The following is a 19,998-nucleotide window of genomic DNA, read 5'->3' as shown; positions in this document are numbered from 1 at the left end:
GCAATGGGACTCTGCAGTGGGGTCCAGGTGAAGGTAGTTAGGGCTCAGCAAGGGGGTGGCCTACATGTGGAGGAACGGTGCTCCTCCCCCACTCCCAACCCAGCCAGCACTAGCAGCTAAGCCCGGCGCAAGATAGGAGCCTCCGGCTGGGTCTGGGGAGGGCTGGGTGCGGGAGGCTTGATGGGAGTGTTCTAGGTTGGGGTGGGTGGGTGAGGCTAGATGGCAGGCGGTTTGGGTATGGGGGGGGCTTCAGATGCATGGGGGTTGGGCACCAGCCGGGGCGTCCCCAGACACCCTCTCCCCCCAGTGATTTACCTCTGCACTGACTGCTCTAAGTGCCTGAAACCACACGCCCACACTACTGGGGAAGGGCACGTGACCACTCTTGCGGCTTCCCTTTGCCTCAGCATCAGAAAGTCATTTTTCTGTGGGGAAGCAAAGAAATCTGTGAATTCTGCACATGCAGTGGCACAGAATTCCCCCAGGAGGAATAATGCTCTTTTAATATGTTTTTTGCATGCAAAATATAGATTGTGCTATGTGGCTGATCTTGGAGTAGGATTACAACTAATGAAAGACTAGTTACTGAGCAATAAATATTTCACTTTCAATTGTTCATTCAGGTCCGTGTAGGAGAAGTGGGTGGTAACACGCTTGGATTTTTTGACTGTCAGTTTAGCCCAGATGGTTCAATGATTCTTGCTCATGCTTTCCATGGAGCACTGCATCTTTGGAGACAGACTCCTGCTAACAAGGTAAAACCATTTTATTATTTTTACTGTCGAGTAGAAAAATCATGATAAATGTATGTGGACCGAGTGCCATTTAACTTACTTTAAATGACAGAACCATTCTTTTTCTAAAGATATCATTCTGCAGGATTCTCAGTTCTGGATCTTATGAATAAGGCTCCTAAAACTTTTAGCCTTTTTGTTTCTAAGGGCTGGTCTACACTATTGCGGTAAATTGATCTAACTTACGCAAATTCAGTTATGTGAATAACGTAAGTGAAGTCAACGTAGTTAGATCGATTTACCGCAGTGGCTACGCTGCGCTGTGTCAACAGGAGGTGCACTTCTGTTATGCTTCTCGGGGAGATGGGGTGCACAAATCGATGAGAGAGTACTCTCCCATCAATTTAGCATGTCTTCACTAGACCTGCTAAAATGACACTCGCTGCATCAATTTCAGCAGTGCTGATCTACCGGTAAGTGTAGACATGCCCTAAGGGCAATGATAGTGGCTTGGGGAAAGAGCTAACTTCCATTTGGGTCTGGGCTGTGGTCCAGCTGCCTCCTCTGAATGTTCACGTCTGCTGATAGTCAAGAACCACTGGACAGCTCCCACCAGGACTTGAGCCTCTTCAGCCAACGCTCTGGCACTTCATCTTGATCTAACCTTTTGCTTTTTCAGGTATCCTGTTTTTGTCTTCCTCACAGTCAGGTCTGGTAGAGGACTTCTGTATTCAGTTCTATGTATTTTGTATGTAAAAAGGTACATAGAAATATATCTATTGCTCCTTTTTATGCATGTTCTCTCATGCATATGTGTAACTTATGGTTTCTGTTCTTTTAATAGAAAGAATGGACTCCAGAAGTTGTGATTTCAGGACATTTTAACAGTGTACAAGATGTAAAGTGGGATCCAGAAGGCGAATTTATTATCACTGTTGGTTCTGATCAAACTACTAGACTTTTTGCTCCATGGAAAAGAAAACACCAGACAGAGGTAAGTCTTTGGAAGTTTTTGCAAAGGGATGTTAGAACTCAGCATGGATAAAGCAGTTTGGTGCAAGATTAGAGCCAACCTGAACAATGCTTATTGCTTAAGCTATGCTAAACTGGGACCCGTAGAAGGGTTTTGTGTTTACTTTTTTAATTTTATCCTTCAACATTTCCTGTTTTCAGTGTTTGTAAGGACAAGAAACTGAAATCCAAAAATATTGTAAGAGAAAGGAGTTCTGGCAGTATGTTTTACAGGCTTTTATGGGGCCCTGATCCCAGATTTGGGGTCTGTAGGTGCTACTGTAATATCAATTATAAATAATAACATTTCCAACTCTTCAAAAACTAGCAGTTATTTGAAAACTAAAACCTAATAATCTTCTCACTGGATTTCCATCCCGGTTTTTTATTTATTTTGTTATTTGTGTAGCATCACTTGTAAATTAAATCAGAATTCTTGGTTTTGGTGACTTATTCTTAAATTACCAGTTTTGTTCCAGCACCTGTTTTATTGACGCCTCAGTTTCTGATATGAGAGTACCTAATTAAATATGTGAGGAGGGGAGGTCCGGGTGAGGTATGTCCCCAACATCCTATGGTGAAATCTGATGCAAAGAAATCACTTGAGCTTTCTTGCAAGGTCCTTATTTTCTTCATTGTTTTCTTAAATTGCTGCTGATCCACTAGACCCATCAGTTCTTTAGTAGACTTTTTGCCTTGGATATAATGGAATAGGCATATCCAGGCAGATGAAAAATAATGAGGTCCCTAACCTTTTTTTTTTTTTAAACATATAATGGAGATAGTGTCATGTTCAATTAAGCATCTGCTTCCTTCTCAAGCCACACAAACACCTCTCCTTTGTGTGTTTTTTGTTTGTTTTTGGAAGTTTTGTGCTGCTGCACTGACAAGCAGATATTCTAAAATGACAAACTTCTGGCTTTTCTGAGGCTGTCTTTACTAGAAAGGATGCTGCAGCTGTCACTTTAGTGTGGACACTCACTACAGTGATGGAAGGGTTTCTCCCATTGCTATAGTTAATCCACTTTTCCAGAGTGGTGGCAGCTAGGTCGACAGAAGAATTCTTCCATCAACCTAGCACTGTCTGTGCGGTAGAGAGGGGGAGGGTTAGGTTTGCTTAATTACATCACTCAGGGGTATGGCTTTTTCACACTCCTGAGCAAGGTAGCTGGATTAACCTAATTTTTTAGTGTAGACCTGGCCTTAAAAATAGAAATACCAATGAGAGGATGTGTACTGTTCAATTGGGTAGTGTTAATACTGGACAATGACTTGGAAATGAAAAATGTTTGTGTTACACTGATTAAGGAATTGTTTTGTGGAGGAATTGAAATATACATGTGTTTGACATTGAGAGCACTCTTATTATCTCTCTCTCAAAAAAGAGAAAAAAAGTAGAAAAGCAGGCTAATACAATTCTTTCAGTTGTAACTTGCATACCATGTCGTATCTTTGTCATTGTTTATACTACTATAGTCACATCTTCAATAGCTTCAACCAGTGTTCCCAAACTCCCCCACTTCCTTCAGGAAAATTAAATCAATTATGCTTCCCTGTAACCTCACTTTGCACCCCTCTGTTTAGTCCTTCCTGTCCCCGCCACTTTTGTCATTGTTGGAATAGTTCTTCATAATGATACTTCTCTCTTTTCTCAGGCCTGTTCTACATACAGTTTTTGATATAACTATTTTGGTGAGGGGTATGTGATTATTTTATCAAAATATCTATACTGGTTTAGCCCCTAGCTTGGATTGAGTTAGGTGTTTTCTACAAGTGCAGTTATTCAGTAATACCTATTAGGCTTAGGCCTGATCTACACTACAAATGCTTTGCCGATATATCTATGCCGGCAGAATCCCCTAGTGTAGACACAGTGTATGCCAACAGAAGCAGTCTTCTGTCAGCATAGCTGTGTTTACACTGGCGGGTTTGTTGACATTGCTACATTGGCTAGAGACTGTGTGAGGTTTTTTCCCACACCTCTGGCTGATATAGCTATGCCAAAAAAAAATTTTGTGTTTAAGTAAAAAGTAATACAAAGTACTACTTATGTGTCATGAGACTGAGTTAAGATTGCTGAGGGAGCTTCAGCTTTGAACTTCCTAATTTTGGTGTATGTTAATTGTCAACATGTTAATAGCATAAAATTAAGGAATAGCTGTTTCTTCTCAGGAAATGGCATAATGTGAACTAAATTTAGATACCAGGTATGGTATATTTAGTAGATGTACTGTAAGCTGACAATCTTTAAAAAACTATCGGTCAGGGACATATTGGGGTACTTGTGGCTTTAACTTATTGTGGTATCATTTATTTACTATACAAAGTATACATAGTACTATACTATAGTTTGTATAGTAAATAAATGATACCACAATAAGTTAAAGCCACAAGTATATTTTACTGTATTTTTAATGTAGAGGCTCTAAAGCTGCTTAAATATTTTCAATTTACCATACATAACTTAGAAATGTATAGGATCTGTAATGTATAGGACAGTGACATCTATTGGTGAATTAACAGTTGAGCAAAATACAAAAAATAAAACCGGTATTGCTCAGATGTCCACGGAAAAATTGGCATCCAAATGTTTTTTAATCACAGCTGTTAGTTGCTTTTACTATGCACCTCTGTCTTATTAACTCTTTAATCCTCCATTTCAGTAAGATCCTTGGTCACCTTTTCAGTAATCTCTGTTTACCTTTATTTATCTTCTGATCTGTGAATTCAATACAAAATTAATCATCAGTTACAATTTGTCATCCAGACTTGCACTCTATTTTTGGAAGAAATTATTGAACAGATCATTGCAAAATTAGTACAGAATAGTGTAGTGGAAAACAAATGAAAAGATAAGTTAGTAAAGAGTGGGGAAGGACTTAAATATAACTCTTTATGTCATATCCTCTTTTTATAAGAGTTCAAAAAACTATCTATTTTCACTGAAAAGAGATCTTGGGATTTTGCAAGATCTTTCAAACTTCCCATTTGTTTGTAATGGAAAACTCTTAGGATACATGAAACTTGTGCAGATTTTTCCCACCTTGTAAGCTCTTCAGGATAGGTACCATGTCTTTATATATGTTTGTATAGTGTCTAGATAGGATCCCCATCCTGATTGTGACTTCTGGGCGTTACTATAATATTAATAGTAACAAATAATAAAAATAGGATCCTGGTAGTCATTAACCCAAAGAATACTATATGTTCTGCAAAGTAAGGTGTCAGATATGTGCAGTGGCAAAGGATGAAAGCTTTGGAACAAATGACATCTATGAAAGGGAATTTGGTTTAAAAAACTTTTTTTCATTTTAAGAAAAAAATTCCTTTACTGTGTTAAACAGATTATTTAAATTGAAATGCTTTTTCAAAATCTAGCGTACTTTTCAATATTTGTATTATCAGTGTACTTTTTTGCCTTTTATTTCATGTGACCAATAAAACTGGACTACTCAGTTTCATTTAAGTCTAGTAAATTTTCACTATCACTTTCTATTTCTCTTGCACTTGCAGTATTTGCATTTGCACTCCAAGTATTACAGTATTGTGCAAGAGAATTTTTAATTAAAAAAAAATGTTTTTAATGAAAACATTTCTGTCAACACCAGGGTTTTGCAATTTCCCCCCCACCCCAACATATACATAGGGTCTAACTACCTAAAAAAAGAAATTTTGCTAAAATGGTAGATTATGCTATTGATGTTCTTTTGTCTCAGTTGATCTCCTCTTCATCTTTCTTTAATATTTGAAAATGTGCATCATTTGCAGGTGAGCAATAATGAGCATCACTATGAACGTACATCATTATTTGCCACTTAATACAAAGCATTGTCAATTTAAGACAAAAATAAACCTACAATAAAAACATTGTGATATAGACAGAAGAGGGGAAAAAATAGGAATTGTAACACATTCTGTAAATAATGACACATAGACTCCTTTTTAGAGGCTGAAACACAGAAAAAAATGGAAGGGAGGTCTGTTGGATGCATACTACCTAGAGCGAGGCAACATTTTTCAGCTGAAACTTTTTCCAGTGAAAAATGTAGATTCAGCACCAACAAAATATTTTGAAAACTTAGGTTTGTTTTGCCAAAATCTTCATGTTGGGGCAAAACAACAATTGTGGTGGTTTTTGTTTAACAAAGAATACTTTTTGTTTTGCCATTTTCGAACAAGAAATATTTTGATTTTTTTATTTGAAATTACTTTGTTTTGAAATTTCCTTCAATTTTATTTTAAAAAATTAAAACTTAAAATCAAATTGTTCTTCCAGTGATTGCACATGCACATTCCACGCTTGGTGTGCATGCGTCCTGTCAGGATTCCCTCCCCACTCTGAACTCTAGGGTACAGATGTGGGGACCTGCATGAGACCCCCTAAGCTTATTTCTACCAGCTTAGGTTAAAAACTCCCCAAGGCACAAATTCTCCCTTGTACCATGGATTAGGTAACGCTGCCACCACCAAGTGATTTAGACAAACTCAGGGAAAGGACCACTTGGAGTTCCTACTCTCCACTCATATCCCCACAAGCCCCCACTCCCCCTTTCCTGGGGAGGCTTGAGAATAAACAAGATGAACATAGACCAACCTTGGGTTTTTTTAGGACACTAAAAAAAACTCCAGTCAGATTCTAAAAGAAACAGAACTTTATAATAAAGAAAAAGGGTAAAAGAAGCACCTCTGTAAAATTAGAATGGAAGATAATCTTACAGGGCGATCAGATTCAAAAACACTGAGGATTTCCCTCTGGACCAAACTTTAAAGTTACAAAAAGAAAACCAGGAATACACCTTCCTCTCAGCACAGAGAAAATCACAAGCCAAAACAAAAATAAGCTAACGCATTCCCTTGCTAGTACTTATTAATTCTACTGGAGTTGGATTGCTTGCTTCCTTGATCTGTGTCCGGCAAGCACACAGAACAGACAGACCAAAACCTTCCCCCTCCCCCCTTCTACACACCCTCCCCACCCCCCAGATTTGAAAGTATCTTGTCCCTTTATTGGTCCTTTTGGTCAGGTGCTGGTCAGGTTACCTGAGCTTCTTAACCCTTTACAGGTAAAAGGATTTTGTGCCTCTGGCCAGGAGGGATTTTATAGTACTGTATACAGGAAGGTTGTTACCCTTCCCTTTATATTTATGACACGTTCTGTGCACAGTTGCCAGAAATGTTTTCCCTCAGTGGTACCTGTTGGGACTGCTCTAGTGCCCACTGCTGGAGCTGGTGTAAAAGGCCCAGCCGACCCCAAGCCCCCTCAGCTCCTTCTCACCGCCTACGTTGGTTGCTGGAACTGCCCTTTGTGCTTTTGCAAGTACTCCCAGTGGACTGTGTTTGCTTGTATTATATTGTAAATAGTTTAATTTAATTAAGGTTATTAGAGTTTATTATAGTTAGTTAGGTATTTACGCCACCTGAAGATTTTGGTCGATTCCCGGTGCCAAGGGAATGCCTCTCTCACCAGGCTTCAGGTCCTGTGTTTCCTGCAATAAAACTATGCCCATGAGCAACTTGCACTCAAGTTGCTTAAAGTGCCTCGGGGAGGTTCATACTGGGTAACCTTGCCAAATTTTTAGACATTTTAAGCCTTTCACAAAGAAAGATTGTGAAGCCAGGCTAAAGTTTTTACTCATGGAAGCTGCCTTGAGACCTCAATCTGAACCAGGTTAGTGGATTCGACACTGAGTGCATTGGCGTCGGTAAGGATTGCACCTCACTCTGTGCCTGAGTCTCAGCACCATTCACCATCCTCAATGCCTAAAAGAGGCATAAGAAGCAGACAGACAAAAGAGGATGGTCCCAGGCACCCACGTCTGCTAGGCAAGGGCTTAAGAAGAGAGTGTGGTCCAAGTCTAAGCACTCCTCTGCAGAAGACACAACTATTGACTCTGGCATCTGGGAAGGTGCCATGGAGTCTGGAGCCAGAAGGAGCTCCTTCCACCTCTGCAGCAGCACACCATACTGACACTGTCCTGGTACCAACTGTGCCAGAACAATGGGCCACGCTCCTAGCCCCATATTTGATGGGGACTGCCCAGGCCGCTTATCATGGCCTTCCTAATGAGGAGGCCCGAGACTACCAGGCAGTGAAGACTGCTATCTTGGATGCTCTGGACGTAACACCCAAAATCTTCTGGTGTAAATTTCGGGGGAAGACTTATCCACTGGGGGCATGACCCTGTGTCGTTGCCTTGGAGCTTAAGGATGCCTGTTGGCGCTGGCTCCAACCGGAGTGACACACGACCCTCGAACTAGCCGAACAGGTGATAGTGAAACAATTTACCCACATCCTACCGCCCTGAGGGAGGGCGTGGGTCCTGTGGCACCAGCCTCCCACCCTGAAGGCTGCAGTTGGGCTCATGGAGGACTTCTTAGTGGCCGAGACCCCAGTGAACCCTGATCCGCTGGGCCTGGGGCGGACCCCCCTTCCAAATGGGGGAAAGAATTCCGGATCTCTGGCGATACCTCACCCGCCCCAGGCTGAAAAAATAGCTGACACAGTGGAGGCACCTCGGGTTTGACTCCAAAGCCCCCCAGCCCTCTGATGATCCTTCACAGTGGGTGAAGGACTCCTCCGATGGAGAGCCCGGATCATCTGCTGAAGTTGGAGGACCGACTGGATCCCGCTGCGATCGGCCCCTGCTTCAGGTGTGGCCAGTTAGGGCACCTCCAGAGGCAGTGTCCCGTCATGGACTGTTCTTTTGGAGAGGTCTATGCCAGGGATGCCCGGGCCTGCCAATATTCCAGCCTCAAAGTGATTGTCCCAGCAAGCCTGGGGAAAGGCAGGTGGAGGCCCTTGTGGATTTGGGGTGCAGCCTAACGATGGTACGGGAAAGCCTCTTCCCAGCTGATCAGTCTGCTGTGTACACGGGGATGTGAAGGTGTACCCCAATGCTCAACTCACCCTCACAATTGAGGGAGTAACCCGACAAATGACAGTTGAAGTTGCACAGAACCTCCCCTATTCTGTCATCCTCGGGAGAGATTGGCTGGAGTTCAGCCAGGTCCTGCAGACAGCATCCCTCCAGACTGGGCCGGAGAAGCTGGGGTTGGAGGGAGACCTGCTCGAGGATGACGAGGAAGGGCAACCCCCTGGAGACCCTCTAGATCCACCAGAGGAAGGGCCGACCAACCCTCCAGATAAACCCTAAGTGGCACCCGAGGGCAAGGGACCCCTCTGGGGCATAGGGGGATTTCTGTTGAGACCAGAAAGAGGACCTCACCTTAAGCCGGACCTATGACTAGGTGGCATGTGTTGACTACAGACCCCTAGCTTGCGACTCAGTGGCCCCGGTTTGAACTTAAGGGCGAGCGTCTCTACCGGGTTTACCAGGACCCTCATACTCATGAACCCTGTTCCCAATTGGTGGTGGTACACTGTCACCGCCAGACAATGTTGACAATGGCCCATGATATCCCTGCTGCAGGCCATCTGGGCCAAGAGAAAACCTTGGCTCAAATACTAGCCAGATTTTACTGGCCTGGAGTTCACCAGGATGCCAAGAACTTCATGCATCCTGCCCCGAGTGCCAGCAGGCTGCGTCGTCCAGAGTCCCGAAAGCACCCCTGGTGCCCATGCCGGTGGTGGGGACCCCTTCCGAAAGGATCGCTGTGGATCTAATTGAGCCCCTTGCAAGGAGCACTGCAGGATTTTGATACATCCTAGTCATCATGGACTATGTCATTCGCTTCCCCGAGGCCATCCCCATGAATGCTCCGTGAAGTTTGTCTCCTGTTAGGGATCCGGAAGTTGCAAACCTCAATTTACCATCCTCAAACCGATGGCCTCATGGAACGATTCAATTGGACACTAAAGGGGATGATGCGAAAATTCCCCCCAGAAGAGTTGTGTCAATGGGACCAACTCCTTCCACCATTGCTAATGGCAATTCGAGAGGTACCACAAGCCTCCATGCAATTCTCCCTGTTCAAGTTACTGTACGGACACCAGTCGCAGGGGCTGCTGGACCTCATGAGGGAGACATGGGAACAGAGCCCCTCGATAACCCAGGGACTCCTGAAATACGTGATTCTATTCCATGAAAACCTGAGATGAGTCAGTAACATAGCCAAGGAGAACCTGCAGGCTGCCCAGGGAGCCCAAGCCCAAGCCTACAACTGAGGAGCCTGAGACTGAACCTTTGAACCTGGGGATCGGGTCCTGGTAGTACTCCCCTCAGAGGAGTGCAAGCTATTAGCCTGGTGGCAAGGCCCCTACAAAGTCCTTCGCCAGGTTGGGCCTGCCGGGGCGGTGGAAGAAGTGCCAGATTTACCATGTCCAGAGAAGTTACCTGAATTGCCAGAGACCAGCAACACCGACAAACTGCCGGGACTGCCAGTGGCTGTTTACCCGGGGGAGACGGAGGATGACCCCGGAACCCAGATACTCCAAACTGGGGAGGTTAGGAAGAAGCCCAGGGACACCAAATAGGGTTCGGCTGTGGAGTTATTGTGAACTGGCCAGCGTGTTGCGGGCAGATCCTTGCTGACCTAGTGACGCAATACCCCGCCACTAATAGGACCCTGGGCTGGGACACAGTGGAGTGGGAGGACCTATGTCCCCCTACCCTGGCACTCCACCTGTGAAGGGGGGCCACCTCCCCATTAATAGGCCAGGAGACCTGAATTGGTCTGGTGCCCACTGGAGCTAGGGCGCCAGGTGCGTTTGCTGTCAATCCCAGTTGGGAGCTAATTCCCCACCTTGAACTGCTCAGCTGTCTGGCACAGACTCAGCCTGAGGTATAAACTGTGTACTGGGCTGTTTGTCGGCCCGGTCTGCTAAGTGCTCACTGCCCTGACTGAGGGATTTGGCAGAGGGACTAACTGCTAATTGGACTAATCGCTAGGTGGACTCACTAGCTGTGAGCCTACCTGCTTGAGAAGCGGGGAGGGGGTGTGGCCTCTCACCCTGTCAGAAGGGGGAGAGACACCCAAACCTCCTTACACAGCAATATCAGCTTTCCATCCTTGTGTGGATAACTGTTCTGTTTTTTCTAATGACATGACAAGTAGATTCCTTAAAGGTCTGGAAAGATCGTACCCTCAATAAGGGAGCCAGTTCCCCCTTAGGACTTGAACTTGGTTTTGACTAAACTTATGAAACCACCATTTGAGCCTTTAGCAACAATTATACTTGTTAGATAAGCACTGGCATTCTACATAGGTGGGACCAAACCATTTCAGCTGTCCACCCAACTGTTCTTGGCTATAGTGGACATAATGAAAGGTCATCCAGTCTTTTCACAGAGAATTTTATTTTGGATAACTTCTTTTATCCATGCTTGTTATCACCTGGCAGACTACCTGACAAGCTGATTGCTCACGCCACAAGATTGCATGCGTCCTCAATGGAATTACTAGCACAGATCCCTATACCGGACATTTGTGAAGCAGCAACCTGATCATGAGTGCACACTTTCTCCTCCTATTATGCCATCACTTATTATTCTAGAGTTGATGCCAAATTTGGTCGAACTGTGCTACAGTCAATGTGTATGTGACAGGGTTCAGAGTAGCAGCCGTGTTAGTCTGTATTTACAAAAAGAAAAGGAGGACTTGTGGCACCTTAGAGACTAACAAATTTATTTGAGCATAAGCTTTCATGAGCTACAGCTCACTTCATCGGATGCATTTTCATCGAATGTATGTGAACTCTGATCCTTCCACCTGTTTTACTGCTTGGGAGTCACCAAGAGTGGAATGCACATGTGCAATCACTTGAAGAACAAAAATACACTAAAGTTCCATAACTGTTGTTTCTCAAGATGTGGTGCACATGTCCATTCCACAAGCCACCTTCCTATTCTTCTACATCAGAGTTTCCGGAAAGAAAAAAACTGAGAAGGGCTCAGAGTTGGCTGAGGGAAACATTTCTGGCCACTATGCATGCAAACCAAGAGCGGAATGCACATGTACAACGTGTGTCGAAAAACAGCAGTAATGAAAGGTTAGTAACTTCTTGTTGTCGTTGTTCAAGCCAAACATTGTTTTTTGACTTCTCAATTTGTTTGGTGTAGTGAGTTTGTCAGGTCTGAGGTAAGAGTTGTTTGCAAAGAACAGGGGATCCTTTGCCAAGGAGATGTGTGTCACAACCTGTTTGAGGTACTCTTTCCCTTTTTTAAATGAAATAAGGGTAAATTTTTAAAAAAGTGAGGCACAAAGATAAACAGCACAAATAAACTATATCGTATTAAATATTACATAAAGTAGAACCTCAGAGTTATGAACACCAGTTACGAATTGACCGGTCAACCTCACACCTCATTTGAAACCAGAAGTAAACAATCAGGCAGCAGCAGAGAACCAAGGGGGTGGTGGGGAAGCAGATAGAGTACAGTAGTGTGTTAAACATAAACTATGAAAAATATAAATGGAAAGTATAAAAAAAGGGTTTGGACAAGGTAAGGAAACTGTTTCTGTGCTTGTTTTATTTAAATTAAGATGGTTAAAAGCAGCATTTTTCTTCTGCATAATAAAGGTTCACAGCTGTATTAAGTCAATGTTCAGTTGTAAACTTTTGAAAGAACAACCATAGTGTTTTGTTCAGATTTATGAATGTTTCAGAGTTACGAATAATCTCTATTGCCAAAGTGTTTGTAACTCTGAGGTTCTGTTGTATAGCTAATTCACCTTAATTTTATGTATATTTACCTAAATTAAACTTTTTTCCCCATTGTCTTGAATCTTTTTTCAAAGCTTAATGCTTTGAGAGGGATAATGTAACACATGATCCTCCTCTCACCCCTCCTAACTAACCTAGGCCTGACCCTGCAACTTTACTACCATGAGCAGTCCTACTCACAATAGTGAAGTTAAGCTTGTGCATGAGTTTTTGCAGGATTGGGGCCCTAATGGTCTGGGTTAGTTGTTGGGAGAGTTCAGCTGAAGAATGATAATCTTAAGTATTTTAGCCCTTGCATGGTGAGCTGATAGTGGGGTTTTTTTTAAGAGTATCAGCAGAAGATTAACTTAACCTTAAAGCAGTATTTGAAGATGGTAATTTAAGTAATCTGTTGTTGAATTTAGACAGCTGATAATTTGACTACTGTGGTTGCTTTTTACTTAGGTAACTTGGCATGAAATTGCAAGGCCTCAAGTACATGGATATGACATGCATTGTCTAGCAATGACTGGCCGATTTCAGTTTGTTTCTGGAGCGGATGAAAAGGTGCTTCGAGTCTTCACTGCCCCCAAGAATTTTGTGGAAAACTTCAGTAACATCAGTGGTATTTCAGTGGAGAAATTGTGTTCCGGTGTAAGTACTGAAATAAACAAACAAGCGTTTGATAAAATGGCTCCTTTAGGAGACAGAGAGAATCATCACTACGGCATAACTATTGAGATTAAAATTTATAAAATGTCAAAATTATTTTAAAAAAATCCTGAAACCACAGCCCTTAAATATTTCTCTCTTTCCAGTCTATTCAGTCAGGTTTGTGTGTACTTAGATCACATGTATCTTCTCTATCGTTTATCAAATTGGTTGGATAGAAGGAAGGTTGCTGAGGGTTCTAAAGTGTGTGGGTATGTACTAAAGGTCAGCACGTGTGAGCTACTCTTAATAAACAATTAAAAACAAATCCTGTGAATAGGTTCTCAAGAATGTAAGGGCATAATAGCATTATCTAGATGTAGTTACTGTTGTGTGGTATTATTTGTTCTTTAATGGTATGTTTTGAAACAATCCAAGGCTCCCAGAAGCTACTGCATTAGATACCGTATATACATGTTGTATACATACTCATCAATGACAGGTTTCAGAGTAGCAGCCGTGTTAGTCTGTATTTGCAAAAAGAAAAGGAGTACTTGTGACACCTTAGAGACTAACAAATTTATTTGAGCGTAAGCTTTCGTGAGCTACAGCATCCGATGAAGTGAGCTGTAGCTCACGAAAGCTTATGCTCAAATAAATTTGTTAGTCTCTAAGGTGCCACAAGTACTCCTTTTCTTTATACTCATCAATGTCTCTTTTGTCTTGTCTTCAAACTGTCTTCTGAGGTCTTTATGTCCCAGTTTTCCAGGCTATAGCTTTGCTTCCTTGTCCACAGAAAGAGACATGACCACAGGATCTCCATCCTAAAGTAGCTTCGCTGGCATCCCTGTGATCCAAATCAAATCCATTCTCTTCTCTTACTAACTTGCTTAATCTTAAGAGACCTTGTGTCTCAGGTTCCTGCTCTCTACCTGCTCATCTCACACTAGCTGCCTTTCCGTGCCATAACACATTCTCTGCACTGCAGGCTCATGAGCTCTCTCTGCTGTAGCTGCTACCAGCTGGAACAATCTTCTTGTGTCCAAACATTTTAGTTTTCATATATTAAATATCAGCTGAAAAAAAATCTGCTCCCATGGCTACTCATATTAATTCTCACTATTTATGTCTTTAACGCTAAAAAGCATTTGTGATCATTTGTGTTAATGAAGCTATACAAAATAATATATTTTACTATATGATGCAGACATATGCTCTGTTTGATTTTCCATACCGTTCTCCCTTTGTACTCTGTTTGTGACCTGTAGTAGTCCAGAACTCTTTACAGGCCTTGTCTGCACAGGAAAGTTTTACCAGTTAGATGTATTGTACATAGTTACAATCTATGATATAGTTTTATCAGAATAACCCTCTGTTTGGATACACTTATTCTGGTATAAAACTGCCTTTTTTGATTTAGCTTACACCCCATCCTCGTGACATAAGGCACTAAGAGTCCACCTGGGGTTATACCCAGAACAATTGCTTTAAATTCATACTTTTTACTGAAAAAAATTTAAACAAGGCCTTAGAGACTGTTGTTTGTATTCTGGGTTTCTGATGTGGTTTTATGATATAATTAAATATTGTTCATCAGGTAAGGTGTTTCCACCAAATCTATTAATCCAATCCTGGAAAATGCTTTTGTCTCAGTGAATTTACACAGAGGTGCTGAGTCTGAATATATGCACCAGCAGGTACTGATCTCTCATGTCCCTGTCCTCCCACCCCCCGAAAAGTCCTCCAACCTGACTTCGCACTCCTAGCTTTGGGGCTTTCTCCCAGGACTTCCCTTCCTTTGAAATATAGCTGATGCAAACTATATTTAGTTAGCCACTCAGCTAACAGGACCTTTTCTTTCTCTATCCTGCCATGTGCCCAAAGCAAAGCTGCCCCTTAGGCATCTTTGAAAATCCCAGATATATTCTCTCACCTCCTTTCCCCCCAGAAAAATCCTTCCTTGTATCCAGACCTCAAAACACCTAGTTTCCACGTCTTGTCTTCCTGGAAACTGTATTGTTTGAGTTAAGTATTCACTTTATAAAAGCAAAATTATATATATATATATATATATATAATATAATACTGAATAAGTGAAGTTATCTCGGAATACCTGTACTAAAATGATTAAAGATGCATGCTTCACATCAAATCTAGAGAATTGAGCAAAGTTCACCATATGTAGTTTCAGAGGAGGAGCTGAAGCATGGCATGGCTTTCAAAGTCTGGCAGTGCAACTGCTCAAGCATACACTTCCCTGAGGAATTCTGGATGATTCAGAGGCTTCTTCTACAATGTGACACATCTTTACTTCCCTCTAGTGACATCTGGCCCTTGATTTTAAAGTACCCATAAAGTATACTAACTTCTGCATGAAAATATGTTTACTTTTTTTTACCCAGGATGCTGTTGACCTTCCAGAAGGTGCGACTGTACCTGCTTTGGGTTTGTCCAATAAAGCTGTCTTTCAGGGTAAGACTATTGTGCATAGTGGTGAAGGCACTCCAGAGTTGATTGTAAATTTACATCATTACTTGTCTTAAAAGTGTATGTTTGATGATTTGACTAAGTCTGCTACCATAAAACTGATTAACGTTTAAGATCACCTGGAACTATTGTTAGGTGCTGAGCATTTACCTATCTATGTAGGCTTCTTTGTTGGTGCCCACCCTATTTGAGTGCCCTCCTGAAGGTAAAAATGACAACAATAATCTCTCCTTTCCCTGCCATCAAAGATAGGCTTAAGAATTTTTAATACTGATGTATGAGAATGAAGGTGCTGATATGGGAATGCTTGGACAAAGAGATGGGGTTTGCATTTAGCTCTAAATATGGTGGGATTAGTGGCCATTCTTATTTCATCTGGCAAGTGAGTTCTGTAGTCCTGATACAGCTCCTAGGAATGTTTATCTTCTGCAGTCACTAATCTCCCCCTATGACCAGCTAGTTCATTATTGCAATAAATAATTGTTATAATTGTGGAGGGAGTCTCAAGTGACTAGGACCACTTCAATGAGGGCTTTGAAAATCAGGACTGAGACCTATATCTGCAGTCTGTGCTCAATGGAGAGCCACTGCAGAGGGTAAAATAACAGGGTGGTGTGTGTCTAGTGACTCATGTTGCAGAGTTTGTGGGATTTTTTTTTTTAACAAGCTGGATCTTTCTCATGGCATGGGGCTTCATTTGTAGATATAGAGAATTGCAGAAGCTTAGTCTGGGTGTTATGAAAATGTGGAACTTTGAGGCCAAATTTGAGTCTGGTAGGAGTGTGTTCAGTATTCTGGCAAGCAGGAGATGGAACTGGCCTTGTGGCGAAAGCACTGAATTGTGTCTTAAGAAAACTATTCTGTTCCTGCGTGTGGTACAGCCTTCCTGTGTGACCTTTTTGCAGGCCACTTAATATATTGGTGGCCCAGCTCCCCATGTGTAATAAATCAAGATAATCATACTTTCTTTCCTAAGGGGGAACTGTCAGGAATAGTGAGTGACATTTGTAAAGCACACTGATAATATGGTGATGAGCTCCTTAAACAGATCATTGTTAAAATAAAAATAAAGAGGAGGTACTTCATTCTGGACCCTGGCGCCTCATGCAGTCTGAGACCTTTTGTGCCTATCTTTCTGCAAACTCTTGAGGTAGCTCATGGACTTGGCCATCCTCCTTCTCCCCTCAAACCAAATACTCTGCCTCTTTTTATGTCCAGAAAGGCCTAGATGCCTCCTGATCCTTTCCTTACTGCGGAGAATATAGAGTAGAGCTATAATCAAGTCTTGAGGGACAGATTCTATTGCCCATAGTTCTGAGGTGTGAGATCTTTTACAGAATGGTCCTTGTCTCCTGAATTTGGAAAAGGGATGAAGAGAGTAAAAGTTCCAGATAGGATCCATGCTGCACTCTCCTATACTCACCTGTATTAGGTTAATTGGAACCAAGTGTTTGAGAATGAGAGATCCTGACATTTCTGCCTCCCCCATATTCCTTATTGGAGCAGGCCGAGTTGCAATCATACCAGCTGTTTGGACTGCAAGTAGGGCTTTGACCCTTTATGATCTGTGCTTCTTTCTGATGTTCCAGGCTGGGTCTTATCCCTAACTGAAGGGAGTCATCCCTCGAGTGGTACTTTTGTTGTGGGCAGGAACAACAGGAGCTTCTGCCCTCATAAGAGGAAGTATATTCACTTCACAATCCAGCAAAATCCTAGGACTGCTTTAGCTTACCTATCTTGTTAGCTTTCATAATCAAGTTTCTCTCTGAAAAGATTCCGCCTAAGAAATTTGAAATACACAGAATTTGATTCCAGTTATTATTAGGGCTGTCGATTTTAATCAGTTAACTCATGCAATTAAATAAAAAAAAATTAACTGCGATTAAAAAAAATTAATCGTGATTAATCACACTGTTAAACAGTAACCAATTGAAATTTATTAAATATTTTTGATTTTCTACATTTTAAAATACATTAATTTCAGTTACAACACAGAATATAAAGTGTACAGTGCTCACTTTACATTATTTTTTATTACAAATATTTGCACTGTAAAAATGATAAACAAAAGAAATAGTATTTTTCAGTTCACCTCATACAAGTACTATAGTGCAGTCTCTTTATCTTGAAAGTGTAACTTACAAATGCAGATTTTTGTTGTTACATAACTGCACTCAGAAACAAAACCAATGTAAAATTTCTAGCGCTTACAAGTCTACTCAGTCTTACTACTTGTTCAGCCAATTGCTAAGACAAACAAGTTTGTTTACATTTACGGGAGATACTGCTGACTGCTGCTTATTTACAGTGTCACCTGGAAGTGAGAACAGGTATTTGCATGGCACTTTTGTAACTGGCGCTGCAAGTTATTTATGTGCCAGATGTGCTAAACATTCATATGCCCCTTCATGCTTCAGCAACCATTCCAGAGGACATGCTTCCATGCTGATGATGCTCGTTAAAAAAAAAAAATGCGTTAATTAAATTTGTGACTGAACTTCTTGGGGGAGAACAGTATGTCTCCTGTTCTCTTTTACCTGCATTCTGCCATATATTTCATGTTATAGTAGTCTCGGATGATGACCCAGCAAGTTTGTTTTAAAAACACTTTCACAGCAGATTTGATAAAACGCAAAGAAGGTACCAATGTGAGATTTCTAAGGATAGATACAGCATTCCACCCAAGTTTTAAGAATCTGAAGTGCCTTCCAAAATCTGAGAAGGACAAGGTGTGGAGAATCCTTTCAGATGTCTTAAAAGAGCAACACTCTGATCAACGTAGAAACTACAGAACCCGAAACACCAAAAAAGAAAATCAACCTTCTGCTGGTGGCATCTGACTCAGATGATGAAAATGAACATGCGTCAGTTCGCTCTGCTTTGGATCGTTATCGAGCAGAACCCGTCATTAGCATGGATGCGTGTATTCTGGAATGGTGGTTGAAGCATGAATGGACATATGAATCTTTAGCGCATTTGGCACATAAATATCTTGCGATGCCAGCTACAACAGTGCCAAGTGAACGCCTGTTCTCGCTTTCAGGTGACATTGTAAACAAGACGTGAGCAGCATTATCTCCTGCAAATTGTAACCAAACTTGTTTGTCTGAGCGACTGGCTGAAGTAGGACTGAGTGGACTTGGAGATTCTAAAGTTTTACATTTTGATTTTTGAATGCAGTTTTTTTTGTACATAATTCTACCTTTGTAAGTTCAACTTTCATTATAAATAGATTGCACTACAGTACGTGTATTAGGTGAATTGAAATATACTATTTCTTTTGTTTTTTACAGTGCAAATATTTGTAATAAAAATAAAGTGAGCACTTTATGCTTTGTATTCTGTGTTGTAATTGAAATCAATATATTTGAAAATGTAGAAAATATCCAAAATATTTAAATAAATGGTATTCTATTATTGGTTGACAGTGTGATTAATTGCATGATTAATTTTTTTAATTGCTTGACAGCCCTAGTCCATTGTCCAAAGCTTAAGCCAGAGTTTGGTGCCTGGCCACAAAATTTTCAGGATGGAAAACATGAAATGCAGGACAGACATTTTAGTTTCCGCCAGAGCCACTGTTTCTGTAAAAGATCTCTTAACATTGGATCATTGCAGAAACTTATTTGCATTTTCCAATCACTCCAAGCAATTTTCAGTTTTCTATTTCACCTGTGGAGATTATTGATAATGCAAAACACCACAATTTGGTTAACTATCTGCGCTTTAGATGTTTATGAGGGAATTGATAATAACAGTCTGGCTGAGGAGTCTAAAGATGTTCGTAGATGACATAATCATAAGGACATTGTCACCAGGGCCCCTTGGAAGAAGAGGCTCACCTATTCTCCATGAGGGTGATCTAGCTAAAGGTGGCACTGAAAAACAAAACCAAAAAACTATATGTTGAAGCTATCGGTATATAAAATACAGAATGATTCCTGAACCAAGAAATTTTCCAGCTGATATCCAAGTTAGGCCACCCCCAAGTGTATCAAATTCCCTTCAGTCAAAACACTAAGGTGAAGCCCTTCATCAGGAAGAAGATCAGGGATCTGTAGATTCTCTGCCTCACAAAGGTCTAGGCATCTCCCAAAGGAAGTGGGGCTAAAAAGACTTACAAAGGAAGTGGTCATTCTTTTCGCTCTAAATTGGTCAAGACTGCTATAATACCGTGACCCAGTGGAGCTATCAGAGGCTTTTGTTCTCTCTCTCCAGTGGGCTAGAGATCTCTCTCACAGAGGCTGCTCCTACATATCAATCCAGGTTAGCTGAATCTGACAGCTAAGCTATTGAGCAGCACGGATTAAATCAGATAGGGTGGTACTTTACAGTAAAACTGTTAGCCTCACACTAGCCTTCTAATCTCTCAGCCTACACAAGAATTTGGACAAAATTTGTCTAGGGATGTCAATGTAAAAATATCAGTCCAAAGAATCTAGGCATTCCAGCTCTTCTGGATTTCTCATTAGGGTTACCAACTGTCTAATCGAACAAACCCAAACACCCTTG

At 41.6% G+C, this 19,998-nt stretch overlaps 1 protein-coding gene across 1 annotated transcript in view; it reads left to right on the top strand.

Annotated features, from left to right (window-relative positions):
- ELP2 (elongator acetyltransferase complex subunit 2) overlaps window positions 1–19,998 on the top strand; it is a 105,839-nt gene that overhangs the window by 56,087 nt on the left and 29,754 nt on the right. Inside the window, 4 exon segments of the mRNA XM_038388538.2 lie at window positions 624–755; window positions 1,579–1,728; window positions 12,814–13,002; window positions 15,402–15,471. Coding sequence (XP_038244466.1) covers window positions 624–755; window positions 1,579–1,728; window positions 12,814–13,002; window positions 15,402–15,471 — 541 coding nt within the window.

This window comes from Dermochelys coriacea, chromosome 2, assembly GCF_009764565.3.
Source record: "Dermochelys coriacea isolate rDerCor1 chromosome 2, rDerCor1.pri.v4, whole genome shotgun sequence".
NCBI classification, from domain to species: domain Eukaryota; kingdom Metazoa; phylum Chordata; order Testudines; family Dermochelyidae; genus Dermochelys; species Dermochelys coriacea.
Note: the sequence above shows the minus strand (reverse complement) of the source record. Positions and strands in the feature narration are given on the sequence as shown.